The sequence below is a fragment of the Sebastes fasciatus genome, chromosome 3 (assembly GCF_043250625.1).
Source record: "Sebastes fasciatus isolate fSebFas1 chromosome 3, fSebFas1.pri, whole genome shotgun sequence".
Classification (NCBI taxonomy): Eukaryota; Metazoa; Chordata; class Actinopteri; order Perciformes; family Sebastidae; genus Sebastes; species Sebastes fasciatus.
In genome coordinates, this window is record NC_133797.1 from 35,252,991 (window position 1) to 35,276,287 (window position 23,297).

General features: G+C 39.3%; 2 protein-coding genes across 3 annotated transcripts; both read right to left on the minus strand.

The window, feature by feature from the left end:
- On the minus strand, positions 1–3,431 carry LOC141764913 (CD209 antigen-like protein C). The gene is made up of 6 exons (XM_074630602.1): positions 3,274–3,431; positions 2,361–2,447; positions 1,401–1,493; positions 1,105–1,247; positions 897–997; positions 1–388 (listed from the first exon to the last, which is right to left on the minus strand). Exons 1-6 carry the CDS (start codon positions 3,353–3,355, stop codon positions 244–246), a joined length of 651 nt encoding a protein of 216 aa, XP_074486703.1. The 5' UTR covers positions 3,356–3,431; the 3' UTR covers positions 1–243.
- Positions 3,432–6,376: 2,945 nt separating this feature from the next.
- On the minus strand, positions 6,377–18,952 carry LOC141764906 (uncharacterized). 2 transcript variants are annotated; one of them, XM_074630589.1, is made up of 7 exons: positions 18,683–18,846; positions 18,192–18,278; positions 17,760–17,990; positions 16,764–16,856; positions 16,481–16,623; positions 8,584–8,684; positions 6,377–8,075 (listed from the first exon to the last, which is right to left on the minus strand). In XM_074630589.1, exons 1-7 carry the CDS (start codon positions 18,762–18,764, stop codon positions 7,931–7,933), a joined length of 882 nt encoding a protein of 293 aa, XP_074486690.1. In that variant the 5' UTR covers positions 18,765–18,846; the 3' UTR covers positions 6,377–7,930. The 2 variants fall into 2 exon arrangements, with proteins under 2 accessions (XP_074486690.1, XP_074486691.1); XM_074630590.1 differs by lacking the exons at positions 6,377–8,075; positions 8,584–8,684 and adding exons at positions 14,064–15,763; positions 16,273–16,373 and having other exon boundaries at positions 18,683–18,952.
- Positions 18,953–23,297: the final 4,345 nt, after the last annotated feature.

A 23,297-nucleotide genomic window follows, 5' to 3' on the forward strand; every position in this document is an offset into this window, starting at 1 on the left:
ATGCAGTATATCTGTTACACTGCATGTTACTCAAAAACACAAAAGCCATTAAAGGATCTAAGGATGAATAATTACATGATTAAACACACTGAATGTAGGTGTTTAGACAGAATGAATGCTAGAATGTAAAAGGAAACAGAAAAACTAGAAAGGCCTGTATATGTTTGTTTACATGCATACATGATGATGAGCCACTAACCCTGCAGCATATTGATTTACAGTCTGGTGGGTTTGGATGCAGAGTTATGGAGGCCCCACCTTTTCACAGATCCAGTAGTTTTGCTTTTTACATTGTACATCGTTCCAGTTGTTGTTTTTTTCAGAGTTCCATATTTCTCCACAGTCTTCTGTGCCGTTGTGGTTGTTGGGCTCCCCAGGGTACCAGTAGCTGAAACCAAACAACAAATAATTTGTTTTTAACAGAAAACACAACCAAAGCAGCATGTAGCCAAATTAAACCTCAATATTATTAAACTGTCTTATCAGTGTAATAATAACAATATTGCAAAAATAGTTTTACATTTCTGGTGACCATAGGTTTACCCTAGCAGACGTAGAAAGGCCAAATGCTGCAGCACACAAGGAAATGTTAAGTCATAAATACTAATACATTACTAAACTGAAGAGCATTTGAACAGCGGTGTGATTGCTTAGCTTAAAAAACAATTAACTAACTGGATACATCTTTGAATTACCCTGAATGAAACATTTCAAAAAAGCCAAGTGATTCATAATTTCTACCTCGACAATACATAACATATAAAAATCAAAGAGTGCTGCCACTGCTGGGTGGAGGGTTAATGAAGGAGACTAAAGTTGTATTCAGTCATATTGCTCTAATATAGCAATACTACATTATTAATAACTAATTTAAACAAAAAACATAATTAATGAACCTTGTGCCCAGTGCAGTCCCATCCACCCATTTCCATGTCCCCTGTGTCTCACTGTCAGTCAGTCCGATCCATGTGTCCCGCTTGAATTGACTTCCAAAGTCCTTGTTTACAATAAGAGAAAGAAACAATAATAAACAAAACTTGATTGATTTGATTTCACACTTTTTCTCTCGTGTCTCTCACAGATAGATTTCACTTTCTTACACACCTGCTCCTCTTTGCTGTTGATGATTATCAGGTCTGCACCTCTTTGCTGGCAGTCTTCTCTACTCTCTTGCCAGGACTTGAAATTGTAAGAAAAGTAATAGAAACTGTGGTTGAAGTACATCCATCCTAGTTGGGAGTTAGTAGCTGTTGAGGATAACAAAACCGAAGAAAAAAATTCTCAGTAAAAGAAATTTAAATAAAACATGTAAAAGGAGATAGAGAAACCTTTTTATGATGTTGCCGTATCTTTTAGTTTCCGTGTCACAGAGGTGCAGTCGGTTTCGTCGTCATACTCACCACAGGAGCTCAGCTTCCGCTTCAAATCTTCTCTCTCTTCAGTCAGGCTTTTGATAATGGCCTCAAGATCTGGCGTCTTTGCACCAGAACTGTCTGAAAGAGCAGAAAGATTCACTTTTATTAGTGTAGTTTTTTATACCCGAATGAGCTTCTTCTATTGTAGTGTTTTCAGTTGTGAAACAGTAAATGTCTTAATATACTCAGAACATTCATCATCATCATTCATCAAAAATCATCCAGAACATTTCTCCCAATTCATTGTCTATGGAGCAGCTCCACACTTTATACCCTATGACATCACAAGTTTCAGTTTTAGATCTCTAGTTTTTGGATTTAGGAGAGAGTTGTTCATGTTTACTAATATTTTTTGACTGTCTCAGATCATAGACGTAACTAGAATGGCACTCGGAGAGCGCAGACCTCCGCCAAGGTGCCTGACTTTAAAAACAGATCACAGCTCACAGCTGGCGGTACCGTGAGGTGGTCGGCTTATTATTAACACGGTGTGTTTCCGTGTAACGTATCGGCAGATGCCTCTCTCATTCAGCAGCCTTGTTATGTCTGTATAATGTTACACTTCGTTGTCTCTCATCCCGTCATCTACCACTTTTTTCTTTCTCACCGCGGACGGCCAGCAGCTCCCGCACCTCAGAGTCTCGCCACACATCCACACACTTATCTCTCTGCTGTCATAAGGAAGGAGGCGGGGTCACGGGTCATCAGTTACACTGCGCATGTGTTATACCCAGTAGTCTTAATGCTCAGGCTGATTGGAATCCTTAAAAAATTCCTGAATCGCCACAAAAAGCTAATGGATTGTTCATTGTGCCACACCCCACTCCTCCAAAACATTTCATTCAAATCCATTGCAAACTTTTGGAGTAATCCTGCTAACAGAAGGACAGACAGACAGACAGACAGTACATTTTAAGTTTCACAATACCAAGAAACCATACTCACATGTAAGGCGTAGAGAAATATTGAGAATGGCTTGTATGATAAACAGCACGCCAAAGCCAAGAAAAAGCAGGTGACAGAGTCTTCTCTCTGCAAAATCAACACACATACAAACAATAAGAAAAAGTCTATATAGCCATGATAGCAGCCGTCTCAGGCTGTATTGAAGACTTGACACTAGTGATTGAGACTATAAACTCATGTTTACAAGGTTTACTGAGGTAATAAGTCAAGTGAGAAGTAGGCTCATTTTCTCACAGACTTCTATACAATCAGACTTCTTTTTGCAACCAGAGGAGTCGCCCCCTGCTGGCTGTTAGAAAGAATGCAGGTTTAAGGCACTTCAGCATTGGCTTCACTTCTCAGACTCTGGAGTTGCCCACTGAATAAACCACATAACATCCACCAATGTGTGTATAGGTTCAGTGTTGAAACACGCTTGTTGAATAAAGAGCTGATGCTTCCTGTGAGTTTTTCAACTAAAATTTAGCATATTAGCAACAATAGCATGTTGTCATGTTACGGTAGCATTTAAAGGTCCCATGAGCTGGAATCACTGCTTCCTTATTTTGATGTACATCGCAGGACTTAGAGATAAAAACAGTTTGGTTAAGGTTAAACAAAGATTGTGGTTTTGGTTAGATATTGAAAAGTAAACATACAAGTGAAGTCAACATTGACTTTTTCAATATTTAACCAAGACCACAATCTTTACCTAACCTTAATCATGTGTTCCTAAACATAACCATTGTATTGCAATGGGCGGGTATTATTGTTAACACGCGTTGTCAGTGAACGTTTTGCAGATAGAGTAAGCTATAAATTACATTTGTAGGGTTGTGCAGCTAAAAAAAACATACAATTCAACCTGTGTTGTTTAACAGTACACATACAGTAAAATGAAGTGTGTTATTACCTGTTTGAGTTGTATCCCCTCTGCGTTTCTGCTCACGTCTTGGTCGCTCATTAACATAATCTGCCATCTCTATTTGCTGCATCCTCCTGGTTGCCTTAATTCTTGGTGAGTTCAGAGGAGTCTGACCAGTGAACTGTGTGCTCCCTCTTTTTGTTTGTGTCTTTGCCAAGAGTGAGCTAATAAATCCATTATTACACAAATAGGTTTTGAAGAAGTCAAATTGAGGAAGAAACAATTCTGTGGAAATACATTACACAATTTCTCACATTAAAATCAGTTTCACTTGAACGACTGAAAGCTATTTATAATTATATAATTCAAAATATTTGATAAATGCCCTTTCTTCATTTTACCTTATAATCTAATATACATAATTTCTCAAAGTTGCCTGAAGAGTAATCTTCATGCACCTATGGGAGAAGTATGGAAGGGTACTGAAAGTACTGAAATGGTCAATAGAAATGTAAACAATCCTCTTTATTATTGTTGTCCATATTTTTATGTTTGTGTGTCAAAATAATGGTGAATCAAAATAACAGTATAGTCAGTAATAATCATATGTATGATGGGAAGAAAAGTAATAGAAACTGTGGTTGAAAGACACCCATACTAGTTGGGAGTTATTAGCTGTTGAGGATAACAAAACTGAAAAAAAAAATTCTCAGTAAAAGAAATTGAAATAAAACATGTAAAAGGAGATAGAAAAACCTTTTTATTGTGTTGCCGTATCTTTTAGTTTCCGTGTCACAGAGGTGTAGTCAGTAATAATCATATGTGTGATGGGAGAAGGTGCCTGCATCTATCGGGCATGTTAGGATGTTTAGTTTGACTTTCATGTATTTTTGTATTAAAATAGTTTAAAATGACATATTTTAAACATGAAATTAAGCAGGCATGAGTGTAAGGATATGAAGACAGAGAAAATATAAAATTGCACATCACCAAATGAACTATGTGAAATATCTCATCAGTCACATACACTACACGGGAAACTGGTTCAGTACCAACTCTGCACATCAAAAAGCTGTCTCGTGCTGCTGGTATGAAATGCTCGCCTTAGTTGCAGCTTTCACTACACAGTAGCAGGAGTTGGTTGGGCTTGACGTGCCGAGACAGCTTGTACACGACCCAAAGCCTGTCTGGCCTCACGTGGTATGAGACTGTAATCCACTACCTGGAAGACAATAAATTAGGGGAGAGGACTAACAAACCAAATCCAAAACACACCAGAAGCCAGAAATGGTGGAAGCATAGGCTTGGGGCTAGCAACCCCAACTTGTAAAAAACCTATATGCTACAGAAACGTTGACAACAGAAAGACAGAATCAAATCCTGGTAGAGGAGGGTTCCTCATCAAGAGGAAATATGACACTGTGTGATGAAAGCCACAAAGTCAAGGAAGTCACAGAGCCGAAACCCCTTCTGTCAACCAGGGACATCCGGATTGGAACGTGGAACGTTAGGACCATGTATGAGACCGAAAAGACCATGCAAGTAGCAGCAGAAATGAATAGATACAATCTAGACCTGTTGGGAATCAGTGAGACAAGATGGATTCAATCTGGACAACAAAGACTGATGACAGGAGAGCTGCTACTCTACTCGGGCCATGAAGAAGACAAAGCCCCGCACACAGAGGGAGTCTGGTCTTCTTCTATCAAGAACAGCACAGAGAGCACTGATTGGATGGGAAGCACATGGTCCAAGAATCATAACAGCTTCTTTCAGAACTAAGAAGCAGAAGATCAAGATGAATGTGATACAGTGTTACGCAGCAACAAACGACAGCAACGATGAAAATAAGGATGACTTTTATAACAGACTGCAGAGCATACTGGAACAGATAAAGGGAAAAGACATAAGTATTCTAATCGGGGATTTCAATGCAAAGATCGGAAGAGACAACACAGGCTACGAAGAAGTAATGGGCAAGCAGGGTTTTGGAGAGATGAGTAAGAATGGAGAGAGATTTGCAGACACCTGTGCTCTGAACAACCTAGTCATAGGTGGAAGTGTCTTTCCACACAAGAGGATTCATAAAGCGACCTGGATATCACCGGATGGCGTGACAGAGAACCAGATCGACCACCTCTGTATAACCGGAAGTTCAGGAGATCACTTAGCATAGCATCAGATCACCACCTGCTAGTTGCCACTCTGAAACTGAAACTGAAGAAGCACTGGATGGAACCAACAACAAAGAGACAGAAGTTCAATGTCCGCCTTTTGGAAGAGACACAGAAAAGGGAGGAGTACAAGCTGACTCTGAAGAACAGATTCCAGGTATTGCAAGATCTGAGCATGGAAGAAGACATGCAAGACCAATGGGAAAAGATAAGAGAGGCCGTCACAACAACATGTCAGGAAGTAATCGGACTAAAGAAGTGCCAGCAGAAAGAGTGGATATCAGCAGAAACTCTACACAAGATAGAAGAGAGAAGACAGAAGAAGGCAGAGATCAACAACTGTCGTACAAGAACAACCAGGGCAAAAGCTCAACAAGAAAACACAGAGGTCAACAGAAAGGTAAAGAAAAGTGCGAAGAAGGACAAGAGAAATTACATCGACAGCCTGGCTAAAGAAGCAGAAGAGGCGGCAGCAAAAGGAAACATGAAAGAGCTGTACGACACCACCAAGAAGCTGTCCAGCAAGACCAGACAGACAGAGCGACCAGTGAAAGACAAGGAAGGGAAGACGATCACAGAACTAGAACAACAACAGGAGAGATGGGCAGAACACTTTGAAGAACTCCTGAACAGACCTACACCACCACGACTGGCAAGAGGGCTATCTGGTCAAGCTCCCAAGACCACAATAACCGGAAACCCGGTACCAGCATCACCAGGCAGGCCCTTAGATGGAACCCACAAGGCAAAAGAAGGAGAGGCCGGCCCAAGAACACCTGGCGCAGGGACCTCTACACGGACATCAAACAGAGCGGGCTGACATGGAAACAACTGGAGAGGAAAGCCCAGGACAAAAGACTCCTGTAACTGTCGTTGTAGTGAAAGTGACTAAACACATTTAAGCCGATAATATCAGGGACCAATTGTTTATTTATATTATGATAAATACAGTTACAATGGAAACCGCTTATAGTGATCACGGTTACAGTATTCAACCACTGATAAGGATAAAAAAGCTTAAGACAGAATCATTGGGTAACACTTCATCTTACAGGTCCGTAAATTTCATGGTAATTAGGTGAGAATTAGCAAGTGACCTGTTTGAAATTTCTTTGGAATTACTGCCAAATTACCCCAATATTTACCTCAACATGAATTGCAAATTACTTTATAATAAACTTTATTTAATAATTATATGCTGAAATAGCATATAATGGTTAAAATAGGGCCCTTAGGCTTGAGAAGTGGCTGCTCTTCATTGGAGGTGGAAAACCAAAACTGCAATTGTGAATTTTCTCTGTCTTCATATCCTTACACTCATGCATGCTTAAATTCATATTTAAAACATGTCATGTTAAACTATTTTAATAAAAAAATGCATGAAAATCAAACTGAAACAGTCACAGTAAAACATCTTAACCTGCCCTATAGATGCAGGCACCTTCTCCCATCACGCATATGATTATTACTGACTATACTGTTATTTTGATTCACCATTATTTTGGCACACAAACATAAAAATATGGACAACAGTAACAAAGAGGATTGTTTACATTTCTAATGAATTATAAAATGATGAATAGCTTTCAGTTGTTCAAGTGAAACAGATTTTAGTGTGAGAAATTGTATTTCCACATAATTGTCTCTTCCTCAATTTGACTTCTCCGAAACCTATTTGTGTAATAATGGGTATATTAGCTCACTCTTGGCGAGACACAAACCAAAAGAGGGAACTGACAGTTCACTGATCAGACTCCTCTGAACTCACCAAATATTAAGGCAACCAGAAGGATGCAGAAATTACAAATAAGTTATTTGCTAATTATTATATGTTTATCAGCAGACATTGAAATAAATTATATCATTAACTTTGTATTCTTTTCCTGAAAATGTATTAAATAAATATTAATAAATAATAAATTACCAGCTATTGGGGAAGAGCGGAATATAATTATTAAATAATGATTAGAATAAAGTAATTTTCAATAAATGTTGAGGTAAATATTGGGGTAATTTGGCAGCAATTCCAAAGAAACTTCAAATAGATTACTTGCTAATTATCACCTAATTACCATGAACTTTACGGACCTGTAAAATGAAGTGGTACCAATCATTCCTATACACACAATGTTTAAATAATTCACTTATAGTAATCAAGCTTATAGTTTTCATTCTCATGAAATGAATATGATTTATTCAACATGTGGTATTGAACACAGAACAATCAGTACAGCAATCAAAGATTTACAAAAGCTACAGTCTATGCATGAAAATCCTCTTGACACACGCATGATGCAGTATATCAGTTACACTGCATGTTACTCAAAAACACAAAAGCCATTAAAGGATCTAAGGATGATTACACAATTAAACACACTGAATGTAGGTGTTTAGACAGAATGAATGCTAGAATGTAAAAGGAAACAGAAAAACTAGAAAGGCCTGTATATGTTTGTTTACATGCATACATGATGATGAGCCACTAACCCTGCAGCATATTGATTTACAGTCTGGTGGGTTTGGATGCAGAGTTATGGAGGCCCCACCTTTTCACAGATCCAGTAGTTTTGCTTTTTACATTGTACATCGTTCCAGTTGTTGTTTTTTTCAGAGTTCCATATTTCTCCACAGTCTTCTGTGCCGTTGTGGTTGTTGGGCTCCCCAGGGTACCAGTAGCTGAAACCAAACAACAAATAATTTGTTTTTAACAGAAAACACAACCAAAGCAGCATGTAGCCAAATTAAACCTCAATATTATTAAACTGTCTTATCAGTGTAATAATAACAATATTGCAAAAATAGTTTTACATTTCTGGTGACCATAGGTTTACCCTAGCAGACGTAGAAAGGCCAAATGCTGCAGCACACAAGGAAATGTTAAGTCATAAATACTAATACATTACTAAACTGAAGAGCATTTGAACAGCGGTGTGATTGCTTAGCTTAAAAAACAATTAACTAACTGGATACATCTTTGAATTACCCTGAATGAAACATTTCAAAAAAGCCAAGTGATTCATAATTTCTACCTCGACAATACATAACATATAAAAATCAAAGAGTGCTGCCACTGCTGGGTGGAGGGTTAATGAAGGAGACTAAAGTTGTATTCAGTCATATTGCTCTAATATAGCAATACTACATTATTAATAACTAATTTAAACAAAAAACATAATTAATGAACCTTGTGCCCAGTGCAGTCCCATCCACCCATTTCCATGTCCCCTCTGTCTCTCTGTCAGTCAGTCCGATCCATGTGTTCCGCTTGAATTGACTTCCAAAGTCCTTGTTTACAATAAGAGAAAGAAACAATAATAAACAAAACTTGATTGATTTGATTTCACACTTTTTCTCTCGTGTCTCTCACAGATAGATTTCACTTTCTTACACACCTGCTCCTCTTTGCTGTTGATGATTATCAGGTCTGCACCTCTTTGCTGGCAGTCTTCTCTACTCTCTTGCCAGGACTTGAAATTGTAAGAAAAGTAATAGAAACTGTGGTTGAAGTACATCCATCCTAGTTGGGAGTTAGTAGCTGTTGAGGATAACAAAACCGAAGAAAAAAATTCTCAGTAAAAGAAATTTAAATAAAACATGTAAAAGGAGATAGAGAAACCTTTTTATGATGTTGCCGTATCTTTTAGTTTCCGTGTCACAGAGGTGCAGTCGGTTTCGTCGTCATACTCACCACAGGAGCTCAGCTTCCGCTTCAAATCTTCTCTCTCTTCAGTCAGGCTTTTGATAATGGCCTCAAGATCTGGCATCTTTGCACCAGAACTGTCTGAAAGAGCAGAAAGATTCACTTTTATTAGTGTAGTTTTTTATACCCGAATGAGCTTCTTCTATTGTAGTGTTTTCAGTTGTGAAACAGTAAATGTCTTAATATACTCAGAACATTCATCATCATCATTCATCAAAAATCATCCAGAACATTTCTCCCAATTCATTGTCTATGGAGCAGCTCCACACTTTATACCCTATGACATCACAAGTTTCAGTTTTAGATCTCTAGTTTTTGGATTTAGGAGAGAGTTGTTCATGTTTACTAATATTTTTTGACTGTCTCAGATCATAGACGTAACTAGAATGGCACTCGGAGAGCGCAGACCTCCGCCAAGGTGCCTGACTTTAAAAACAGATCACAGCTCACAGCTGGCGGTACCGTGAGGTGGTCGGCTTATTATTAACACGGTGTGTTTCCGTGTAACGTATCGGCAGATGCCTCTCTCATTCAGCAGCCTTGTTATGTCTGTATAATGTTACACTTCGTTGTCTCTCATCCCGTCATCTACCACTTTTTTCTTTCTCACCGCGGACGGCCAGCAGCTCCCGCACCTCAGAGTCTCGCCACACATCCACACACTTATCTCTCTGCTGTCATAAGGAAGGAGGCGGGGTCACGGGTCATCAGTTACACTGCGCATGTGTTATACCCAGTAGTCTTAATGCTCAGGCTGATTGGAATCCTTAAAAAATTCCTGAATCGCCACAAAAAGCTAATGGATTGTTCATTGTGCCACACCCCACTCCTCCAAAACATTTCATTCAAATCCATTGCAAACTTTTGGAGTAATCCTGCTAACAGAAGGACAGACAGACAGACAGACAGTACATTTTAAGTTTCACAATACCAAGAAACCATACTCACATGTAAGGCGTAGAGAAATATTGAGAATGGCTTGTATGATAAACAGCACGCCAAAGCCAAGAAAAAGCAGGTGACAGAGTCTTCTCTCTGCAAAATCAACACACATACAAACAATAAGAAAAAGTCTATATAGCCATGATAGCAGCCGTCTCAGGCTGTATTGAAGACTTGACACTAGTGATTGAGACTATAAACTCATGTTTACAAGGTTTACTGAGGTAATAAGTCAAGTGAGAAGTAGGCTCATTTTCTCACAGACTTCTATACAATCAGACTTCTTTTTGCAACCAGAGGAGTCGCCCCCTGCTGGCTGTTAGAAAGAATGCAGGTTTAAGGCACTTCAGCATTGGCTTCACTTCTCAGACTCTGGAGTTGCCCACTGAATAAACCACATAACATCCACCAATGTGTGTATAGGTTCAGTGTTGAAACACGCTTGTTGAATAAAGAGCTGATGCTTCCTGTGAGTTTTTCAACTAAAATTTAGCATATTAGCAACAATAGCATGTTGTCATGTTACGGTAGCATTTAAAGGTCCCATGAGCTGGAATCACTGCTTCCTTACTTTGATGAACATCGCAGGACTTAGAGATAAAAACAGTTTGGTTAAGGTTAAACAAAGATTGTGGTTTTGGTTAGATATTGAAAAGTAAACATACAAGTGAAGTCAACATTGACTTTTTCAATATTTAACCAAGACCACAATCTTTACCTAACCTTAATCATGTGTTCCTAAACATAACCATTGTATTGCAATGGGCGGGTATTATTGTTAACACGCGTTGTCAGTGAACGTTTTGCAGATAGAGTAAGCTATAAATTACATTTGTAGGGTTGTGCAGCTAAAAAAAACATACAATTCAACCTGTGTTGTTTAACAGTACACATACAGTAAAATGAAGTGTGTTATTACCTGTTTGAGTTGTATCCCCTCTGCGTTTCTGCTCACGTCTTGGTCGCTCATTAACATAATCTGCCATCTCTATTTGCTGCATCCTCCTGGTTGCCTTAATTCTTGGTGAGTTCAGAGGAGTCTGACCAGTGAACTGTGTGCTCCCTCTTTTTGTTTGTGTCTTTGCCAAGAGTGAGCTAATAAATCCATTATTACACAAATAGGTTTTGAAGAAGTCAAATTGAGGAAGAAACAATTCTGTGGAAATACATTACACAATTTCTCACATTAAAATCAGTTTCACTTGAACGACTGAAAGCTATTTATAATTATATAATTCAAAATATTTGATAAATGCCCTTTCTTCATTTTACCTTATAATCTAATATACATAATTTCTCAAAGTTGCCTGAAGAGTAATCTTCATGCACCTATGGGAGAAGTATGGAAGGGTACTGAAAGTACTGAAATGGTCAATAGAAATGTAAACAATCCTCTTTATTATTGTTGTCCATATTTTTATGTTTGTGTGTCAAAATAATGGTGAATCAAAATAACAGTATAGTCAGTAATAATCATATGTATGATGGGAAGAAAAGTAATAGAAACTGTGGTTGAAAGACACCCATACTAGTTGGGAGTTATTAGCTGTTGAGGATAACAAAACTGAAAAAAAAAATTCTCAGTAAAAGAAATTGAAATAAAACATGTAAAAGGAGATAGAAAAACCTTTTTATTGTGTTGCCGTATCTTTTAGTTTCCGTGTCACAGAGGTGTAGTCAGTAATAATCATATGTGTGATGGGAGAAGGTGCCTGCATCTATCGGGCATGTTAGGATGTTTAGTTTGACTTTCATGTATTTTTGTATTAAAATAGTTTAAAATGACATATTTTAAACATGAAATTAAGCAGGCATGAGTGTAAGGATATGAAGACAGAGAAAATATAAAATTGCACATCACCAAATGAACTATGTGAAATATCTCATCAGTCACATACACTACACGGGAAACTGGTTCAGTACCAACTCTGCACATCAAAAAGCTGTCTCGTGCTGCTGGTATGAAATGCTCGCCTTAGTTGCAGCTTTCACTACACAGTAGCAGGAGTTGGTTGGGCTTGACGTGCCGAGACAGCTTGTACACGACCCAAAGCCTGTCTGGCCTCACGTGGTATGAGACTGTAATCCACTACCTGGAAGACAATAAATTAGGGGAGAGGACTAACAAACCAAATCCAAAACACACCAGAAGCCAGAAATGGTGGAAGCATAGGCTTGGGGCTAGCAACCCCAACTTGTAAAAAACCTATATGCTACAGAAACGTTGACAACAGAAAGACAGAATCAAATCCTGGTAGAGGAGGGTTCCTCATCAAGAGGAAATATGACACTGTGTGATGAAAGCCACAAAGTCAAGGAAGTCACAGAGCCGAAACCCCTTCTGTCAACCAGGGACATCCGGATTGGAACGTGGAACGTTAGGACCATGTATGAGACCGAAAAGACCATGCAAGTAGCAGCAGAAATGAATAGATACAATCTAGACCTGTTGGGAATCAGTGAGACAAGATGGATTCAATCTGGACAACAAAGACTGATGACAGGAGAGCTGCTACTCTACTCGGGCCATGAAGAAGACAAAGCCCCGCACACAGAGGGAGTCTGGTCTTCTTCTATCAAGAACAGCACAGAGAGCACTGATTGGATGGGAAGCACATGGTCCAAGAATCATAACAGCTTCTTTCAGAACTAAGAAGCAGAAGATCAAGATGAATGTGATACAGTGTTACGCAGCAACAAACGACAGCAACGATGAAAATAAGGATGACTTTTATAACAGACTGCAGAGCATACTGGAACAGATAAAGGGAAAAGACATAAGTATTCTAATCGGGGATTTCAATGCAAAGATCGGAAGAGACAACACAGGCTACGAAGAAGTAATGGGCAAGCAGGGTTTTGGAGAGATGAGTAAGAATGGAGAGAGATTTGCAGACACCTGTGCTCTGAACAACCTAGTCATAGGTGGAAGTGTCTTTCCACACAAGAGGATTCATAAAGCGACCTGGATATCACCGGATGGCGTGACAGAGAACCAGATCGACCACCTCTGTATAACCGGAAGTTCAGGAGATCACTTAGCATAGCATCAGATCACCACCTGCTAGTTGCCACTCTGAAACTGAAACTGAAGAAGCACTGGATGGAACCAACAACAAAGAGACAGAAGTTCAATGTCCGCCTTTTGGAAGAGACACAGAAAAGGGAGGAGTACAAGCTGACTCTGAAGAACAGATTCCAGGTATTGCAAGATCTGAGCATGGAAGAAGACATGCAAGACCAATGGGAAAAGATAAGAGAGGCCGTCACAACAACATGTCAGGAAGTAATCGGACTAAAGAAGTGCCAGCAGAAAGAGTGGATATCAGCAGAAACTCTACACAAGATAGAAGAGAGAAGACAGAAGAAGGCAGAGATCAACAACTGTCGTACAAGAACAACCAGGGCAAAAGCTCAACAAGAAAACACAGAGGTCAACAGAAAGGTAAAGAAAAGTGCGAAGAAGGACAAGAGAAATTACATCGACAGCCTGGCTAAAGAAGCAGAAGAGGCGGCAGCAAAAGGAAACATGAAAGAGCTGTACGACACCACCAAGAAGCTGTCCAGCAAGACCAGACAGACAGAGCGACCAGTGAAAGACAAGGAAGGGAAGACGATCACAGAACTAGAACAACAACAGGAGAGATGGGCAGAACACTTTGAAGAACTCCTGAACAGACCTACACCACCACGACTGGCAAGAGGGCTATCTGGTCAAGCTCCCAAGACCACAATAACCGGAAACCCGGTACCAGCATCACCAGGCAGGCCCTTAGATGGAACCCACAAGGCAAAAGAAGGAGAGGCCGGCCCAAGAACACCTGGCGCAGGGACCTCTACACGGACATCAAACAGAGCGGGCTGACATGGAAACAACTGGAGAGGAAAGCCCAGGACAAAAGACTCCTGTAACTGTCGTTGTAGTGAAAGTGACTAAACACATTTAAGCCGATAATATCAGGGACCAATTGTTTATTTATATTATGATAAATACAGTTACAATGGAAACCGCTTATAGTGATCACGGTTACAGTATTCAACCACTGATAAGGATAAAAAAGCTTAAGACAGAATCATTGGGTAACACTTCATCTTACAGGTCCGTAAATTTCATGGTAATTAGGTGAGAATTAGCAAGTGACCTGTTTGAAATTTCTTTGGAATTACTGCCAAATTACCCCAATATTTACCTCAACATGAATTGCAAATTACTTTATAATAAACTTTATTTAATAATTATATGCTGAAATAGCATATAATGGTTAAAATAGGGCCCTTAGGCTTGAGAAGTGGCTGCTCTTCATTGGAGGTGGAAAACCAAAACTGCAATTGTGAATTTTCTCTGTCTTCATATCCTTACACTCATGCATGCTTAAATTCATATTTAAAACATGTCATGTTAAACTATTTTAATAAAAAAATGCATGAAAATCAAACTGAAACAGTCACAGTAAAACATCTTAACCTGCCCTATAGATGCAGGCACCTTCTCCCATCACGCATATGATTATTACTGACTATACTGTTATTTTGATTCACCATTATTTTGGCACACAAACATAAAAATATGGACAACAGTAACAAAGAGGATTGTTTACATTTCTAATGAATTATAAAATGATGAATAGCTTTCAGTTGTTCAAGTGAAACAGATTTTAGTGTGAGAAATTGTATTTCCACATAATTGTCTCTTCCTCAATTTGACTTCTCCGAAACCTATTTGTGTAATAATGGGTATATTAGCTCACTCTTGGCGAGACACAAACCAAAAGAGGGAACTGACAGTTCACTGATCAGACTCCTCTGAACTCACCAAATATTAAGGCAACCAGAAGGATGCAGAAATTACAAATAAGTTATTTGCTAATTATTATATGTTTATCAGCAGACATTGAAATAAATTATATCATTAACTTTGTATTCTTTTCCTGAAAATGTATTAAATAAATATTAATAAATAATAAATTACCAGCTATTGGGGAAGAGCGGAATATAATTATTAAATAATGATTAGAATAAAGTAATTTTCAATAAATGTTGAGGTAAATATTGGGGTAATTTGGCAGCAATTCCAAAGAAACTTCAAATAGATTACTTGCTAATTATCACCTAATTACCATGAACTTTACGGACCTGTAAAATGAAGTGGTACCAATCATTCCTATACACACAATGTTTAAATAATTCACTTATAGTAATCAAGCTTATAGTTTTCATTCTCATGAAATGAATATGATTTATTCAACATGTGGTATTGAACACAGAACAATCAGTACAGCAATCAAAGATTTACAAAAGCTACAGTCTATGCATGAAAATCCTCTTGACACACGCATGATGCAGTATATCAGTTACACTGCATGTTACTCAAAAACACAAAAGCCATTAAAGGATCTAAGGATGATTAATTACACGATTAAACACACTGAATGTAGGTGTTTAGATAGAATGAATGCTAGAATGTAAAAGAAAACAGAAAAACTAGAAAGGCCTGTATGTGTTTATGTACATGCATACATGATGATGAGCCACTAACCCTGCAGCATATTGATTTACAGTCTGGTGGGTTTGGATGCAGAGTTATGGAGGCCCCACCTTTTCACAGATCCAGTAGTTTAGCTTCTTACATGATTTATCATTCCAGCTGATTTCTTTTCCATAGACCTTTATTTCTCCACAGTCTTCATTTTCGTGGTCGTTGGGCTCCCCAGGGTACCAGTAGCTGAAACCAAACAACAAATAATTTGTTTATAACAGAAAACACAACCAAAGCAGCATATAGCCAAATTAAACCTCATTATTATTACACTGTCTTATCAGTGTAATAATAACAAAATTGCAAAAATTGTTTTACATTTCTGGTAATTCAGGGTTTACACCAGCAGAACTAGAAAGGTCAAATGCTGCAGCACGCAATGAAATATTAAGTCATCAATACTAATACATTACTAAATTGAAGAGCATTTGAAGAGCGATGTGATTGCTTAGCTTAAAAAACAGTTAACTAACTGGATAAATCTTTGAATTACCCTGAATGAAACATTTCAAAAAAGCCAAGTGATTCATAATTTCCACCTCTACAATACATAACATATAAAAATCAAAGAGTGCTGCCACTGCTGGCTGGAGGGTTAATGAAAGAGACTATAGTTTTATTCAGTCATATTGCTCTAATATAGCAATACTACATTATTAATAACTAATTTAAACAAAAAACAACAATTTAAGAACCTTGCGCCCAGTGCAGTCCCATCCACCCATTTCCATATCCCCTCTGTCTCACTGTCAGTCAGTCCGATCCATGTGTCCCGCTCTAATTGACTTCCAAATTCCTTGTTTACAATAAGAGAAAGAAATAATAATAAACAAAACTTCATTGATTTGATTTCACACTTTTTCTCTCGTGTCTCTCACAGACAGATTTCACTTTCTTACGCACCTGCTCCTCTTTGCTGTTGATGATCATCAGGTCTGCACCTCTTTGCTGACAGTCTTCTCTACTCTCTTGCCAGGACTTGAAATTGGATGAAAAGTAATAGAAACTGTGGTTGAAAGACACCCATCGTGGTTCGCAGTTAGTAGCTGTTGAGGATAACAAAACTGTCAGTAAAAGAAACTGAAAGAAAACATGTAAAAGGAGATAGAAAAACCTTTTTATGATGTTGCCGTATCTTTTAGTTTCCGTGTCACAGAGGTGCAGTCAGTTTCGTCCTCATACTCACCAACGGTGCTCAGCTTCCTCTTCAAATCTTCTCCCTCTTCAGCCAGGTTTTTGATAACGGCCTCAAGATCTGGCGTCTTCGCACCAGAAATGTCTGAACGAGCAGAAAGATGCACTTTTATCAATGTAGTTTTTATACCCAAATGAGCTTTCACTATTGTAGAGTTTTCAGTTGTGAAACAGTAAATGTCCTCATATACTCAGAACATTCATCATCATCATTCATCAAAAATCATCTAGAACATCTCTCCCAATTCATTGTCAATGTAGCAGCGCCACACTTTATACCCTATGACATCACAAGTTTCAGTTTTAGATCTCTAGTTTTTGGATTTAGGAGAGAGTTGTTAATGTTTACTAATATTTTTTGACTGTCTCAGATCATAGACGTAACTAGAATGGCACTCGGAGAGCGCAGACCTCCGCCAAGGTGCCTGACTTTAAAAACAGATCACAGCTCACAGCTGGTGGTACCGTGAGGTGGTCAGCTTATTATTAACACGGTGTGTTTCCGTGTAAGGTATCGGCAGATGCCTCTCTCATTCAGCAGCCTTGTTATGTCTGTGTAATGTTACACTACGTTGTCTCTCATCCCGTCATCTACCACTTTTTTCTTTCTTACCGCGGGCGGCCAGCAGCTCCCGCACCTCAAAGTCTCGCCACACATCCACACACTTATCTCTCTGCTCTCATGAGGAAGGAGGCGGGGTCACGGGTCATCAGTTACACTGCGCATGTGTTATACCCAGTAGTCTTAATGCTCAGGCTGATTGGAATCCTTAAAAAATTCCTGAATCCGGATTATGATCCGGATCGCCACAAAAAGCTAATGGATTGTTCATTGTGCCACACCCCACCCCTCCAAAATATTTCATTCAAATTCATCGCAAACTTTTGGAGTAATCCTGCTAACAGAAGGACAGACAGACAGACGTCTGAGGAAGACATGACATGAAGAGGAACTAAAGTTGAGGTCAGAAGACTGATTTGTTCTCACCCCTCAGCCTCAGCCTGTCTCTCTCCTCCTCCAAGTTCTTTATCATGTTGGTGAGATTGGTGTTTCTGTTTTCAAGCAGGTTTTTGTCTCTGGTCAAGGCGTTGATTCTTTCTTGAGATCTGTTGTACTCGCCAGGCTTCTTTCTCTCACAATCATTTTCTTTCACCTGGTTTTGGTCGCTGAAATCAGTTGCGTTGCTGTTTGACTGGGTTGATTCCTTGCTTGAGTACACTGATATATAAAAAATAAGTTACATTTAAAATATATTTTTTTATTAAATTTACATTAAAAACATTTTGTTTCAGTTTTTTTTTTGACAGCAACATGTAAAATTACACCACTCAGCGTGTGTATTTGCAATATTGTGGTGCTGTGAATGCAACACTGTCTTAGCACATTTTAAGTTGCACAATAACAAGAAACCATACTCACATGTAAGACGTAGAGAAATATTGAGAATGGCTTGTATGATAAACAGCACGCCAAAGCCGAGAAAAAGCAGGTGACAGAGTCTTCTCTCTGCAAAATCAATACACAGAGACAAAGTGGTCTTATTTTTTAAGCTTTGGCCATCGGCTCTGTCAGTTATTACTTCCTAATTAATAATTAGTTTGGTTATGGTTAAACAAAGATTGTGGTCTTGGTTAAATATTGAACAGTAAACATACAAGTGAAGTCAGCATTGACTTTTTCAACATTTAACCAAGACCACAATCTTTACCTAACCTTAATCCTGAGTTCCTAAACATAACCATAGTATTGCAATGGGCGGGTATTGTTGTTAACACGCATTGTCAGTGAATGTTTTGCAGATAGAGTAAGCTATAAATGACATTTGTAGGGTTGTGCAGCTAAAAAAAAACGTACAATTCAACCTGTGTTGTTTAACTGCACATATACAGTAAAATGATGTGTGTTATTACCTGTTTGAGTTGTATCCCGTCTGCGTTTCTGCTCACGTCTTGGTCGCTCATTAACATAATCTGCCATCTCTATTTGCTGCATCCTCCTGGTTGCCTTAATGTTTGGTGAGTTCAGAGGAGTCTGATCAGTGAACTGTGTGCTCCCTCTTCTGGTTTGTGTCTTCGCTGAGAGTGAGCTAATAAACCCATTATTACACAATTAACAGGTAAAAATATTTGATAAATGCCCTTTCTTAATATTAATTTTACGTTTGTAGTTCAAATTGCCTTAAGAGTTATCTTCATGCACCTAATGGAAAAGTATGAAAGGGTCAATAGAAATGTAAACAATCCTCTTTGTTACTGTTGTCCATATTTTTATGTTTGTGTGCCAAAATAATGGTGAATCAAAATAACAGTATAATCAGTAATAATTATATGTGTGATGGGAGAAGGTGCCTGCATCTATAGGGCAGGTTAGGATGTTTTACTGGGACTGTTTCAGCTTGATTTTCATGTATTTTTTTATTGAAATAGTTTAAAATGATATATTTTAAATATGAAATTAAGCAGGCATGAGTGTAAGGATATGAAGACAGACAAAATACACAATTGCACATCACCAAATTAACTATGTGAAATATCTCATCAGTCACATACACCACACAGGAAACTGGTTCAGTACAAACTCCGCACCGGAAAAAGCTGACTAAAACTCTGCCAACGCACAAAGACAGAAATATGCAGGGCCGGCCTTGCTCAAAGAGGCATTTAGGAATGGTGACAGAGAGGATTTTAAAGGGGCTAAATACGCGTTTGGCAAGGCGGTGAGGGAAGCCAAACGGCAGCATTCTGAGAAATTAGAAAAGCAATTCTCAGCCAACGACTCTGCCTCTGTCTGGAAAGGGCTGAGGCAGATCACAAACTACAAGCCCAAACTGTCACACTCCACAAATGACCTCCGATTTGCAAATGAGCTGAATGACTTCTACTGTAGATTTGATGACACCTCTTTCCATCCAGGAGGGGGAGGTCAACAGGCTTTTCAAAAGACGAAACCCCGGCAAGGCAGCCGGCCCAGACGCTGTCTCACCTGCAACCCTGAAACACTGTGCAGACCAGTTGTCTCCAGTGTTTACAGGGATTTTCAACTCATCACTGGAAACCTGCAGGGTGCCTGCCTGCTTCAAATCCTCCACCATTATCCCGGTCCCCAAGAAGCCAAGGATCACAGGTCTTCAGGATTACAGACCCGTCGCTCTGACCTCTGTGATTATGAAGACTTTTGAACGCCTTGTGCTCCACCACCTAAAGACAATCACCAACCCCCTACTGGACCCACTGCAGTTCGCCTACAGAGCCAACAGGCCTGTAGACGACGCAGTTAATACAGCCCTCCACTACATTCTCCAGCACCTGGACTCCCCTTGCTCCTATGCCAGGATCCTGTTTGTGGACTTCAGCTCCTCATTCAACACCATCAGCCCAGCTCTGCTACAGGACAAGCTTTCCCTGCTGAGCATGTGTGACTCCACCTGCAGGTGGATCACAGACTTTCTAACTGACAGGAGTCAGCACGTAAGGCTGGGGAAGCAAGTGTTCGACACCCGGACCATCAGCACCGGTGCCCCCCAAGGCTGCGTTCTCTCCCCACTGCTCTTCTCCCTGTACACCAACGGCTGCACATCCAGACACCAATCTGTCAAGCTCCTTAAGTTTGCAGATGACACCACCCTCATTGGCCTCATCTCCGAAGGTGAGGAGTCTGCCTACAGATGGGAGGTTGACCACACACACTTCACACTACTTCCCCCCTCTCTCTCTCTCGCTCGCTCTCTCTCTATCTCTCTCTCTCTCTCTCTCTCTCTCTCTCTGGTACCTGATTGTTTGCTAACTGGCAATATTTGCACTGTTTATATTATGTTTAGTTTTGTTTATAGCTTATACTGTATATTGTATATTGGTAGAATTTCAATTTCTTTTATTCTAACGTTTTTTAATTATTCTATTGTTATTTTTACTGCTCATTTGCACCAACGAACCAAAGCAAATTCCTAGTGTATACCTGATATACCTGGCAATAAACAAGATTCTGACTTTGACTCTGATTCTGATTCATAGGCCATATAGGCAGTCGCCTTCTGGGGGTCACTGGTCTCTAAAGAAAAAAGACATTTAAAAATGCTCTTGGGCACTCTTCTTCATTTTCTACATTGAGTAACAAATTAACAAATAAATAAATACATAAATAAATACATAAATAAATAAATACATAAATAAATACATAAATAAATAAATACACTTTTAACTCCTGTAACTCTCGTTGTAGTGACTAAAAACTTTTAAGTCAACAATCTCAGGGACCAATTGTTTACTTATATTATAATAAATACACTTTACAGTGGGAACAACTGTTAAAACAAGTGTTAAAAAAAGCGTCACCACCATATTCCTATTTCTAGGAGTTGTAGCAATACCTTCTACCACTTATTTTGTTTTATAAACCGAGAACTTACAAGACGATTGCCCTCAGAGTGTCAGAAACTGAGGCTCTTTTGCCGGCGACGGCACGTTCATTAATCTGCCGCCTATAACACTCAAGGATCAGTTTCACAGTGGCTAGCAAGCCCGTAGCTCCTACTTCATCACAGAAAGTCTGTGCAAAACTCCCTAGCCTCTAGAAAATTCAACAGATATTAACCTTCTCCGAGCCGTGGACACCTGGTCCCGGTCAGGGAGGGACTTGCACCTTAAACCTTCTTACCTATTGGTTTATGTGTCTGTATGATTTATATCAGTAATGTTTGCCGTAGTGGAAAGCGCTGAACTTACCTCTCGGGGGCCGAACGACGTCTCATGTCGACGAAAAGTCTTCTTTGGATGTAAAAAGTCTCTTCAGAGTTACTCTGACCGCACCTTATCTCACCTCCGAACAGCTCATTGCAGGTGCTTCCTGTGCACCTGTTACTTCTGCAAATTTGCGGTTTCTGCCCCTGCCCTGCACACAACCACACCACTGTGAACTTTTCTTGGCACATAATGTCCACAAAAAAGAGAGATAAGTGCAGACACCTCACATGTCTGAAACATGTGCGGCTACCTACGCAGTTACTTTATCTCAACAAATGCACATCAAAATGCTTGGATTTTTTGATTTAAAGTCACATCTAGTAAAATCTCAAAGATAAAACTTAAAAGTAAAACCTTTGTTATTCGTATCAAATCTTTTCTAAGAAATGTTTAGCTCTTCAACTTTCAGGGCCAGACGCCTCATTCCCTTATCTTCCAGATCATAGAAATCACACAGTAAAATATAATAAATCACCTTTAAAGTAACTCAAGACGAGTAGTTTTCAAATGGTGAATTGATATAAAGAAATGGAATACAGTTGTAAATGATCAAGCGGTTATATGAAGCTTATGTGTAAATTCAGTCAGGAAGACTAGGGGTGCAATCTCATTCATTCTCATTCATTCTGGGTCTCTCTTTCATGGGCTATTAATATGTCAGCTGATTATGGGCGTCTCTCTTTTCAGTGACAAATCAGATCTTGCCATATCTCCCTAAACCAATCACATTGCTGCTGTCAAAAGTTTAAAAACCATTCTCCTCTATGCTGTTTTCAGTGTCAGTATTCAGCACAAACGGATGCGACCCTCCACCACCCCATCACCTCCAGATTCATCACATCAGAGTAATCCTGCTCCACTTCATTCATCGGATCTGCATCAATCTTCACTACCACCATCACCAGTGTCACCAGACCCGGGGGGAATAATCCTAAATCCTACTACAGCCTCACTTCCCCCCTTATTATGTCACATTGGGTCTAAATCGCCAAAGACTGTTACTATTCATAATTTGTGCACTTTGTAATAAATCACCATTCAATTCATACGAGTCTCTCCTGATTGAAATGGTCAAAAGTGATCGAATGATAAACAACAACACATGGTTAAAATATCAAAAGGACGATGTGGAGGCAAAAACAAATAAGGACTCAGAAACAAGAGAGCGTCTTTCGGAGTTTTAATACACACTTGCAAGTGGGCACACAACCACCAACATAGAATGTTCAGGGCTGAGAGCACTGAGTCTCTCGGTTTAGCGACATTTATAACCTTGCATGAATGCTCACAGTCGTATATCTCACATTGTCGTCTCTGTCTGGCACTTCTGTCCATTTAAGGTACTTGTCCTCAAGCAGGCACTACATGTTACAGTATTCAACCGCTGATATGGATCAAAAAGCTTAAGACAGAATAATTCCTATCCACCTTATTCCTAGCCCCCATGATGCCTTGCATGAATTATGGGCGCAACTTCGCGTTGTGTCACTGAATCCTAACCGGCGTTTTCCATAGTAACGGTACGCTAATCGTCTCTCCTAGAGTGATTGTATTAAACAATGTAGTAAAACATGTGTGAACACCACCTATTACAGCTCAAACAGGATAATCATAGCTCTGCCTTCTATTATGGAGGGATGGGAGGACAACCTGAAGAAGATAACCTACACTAGCATATTTAACTACTTTATCGACTCCGTTGCTACAGACGATGAAGCGATGAACAATCTGAAAAGCTCTGAGGCAGATCAGTACTTCCACAGTAACGAGGTTTTGATAGTATCAT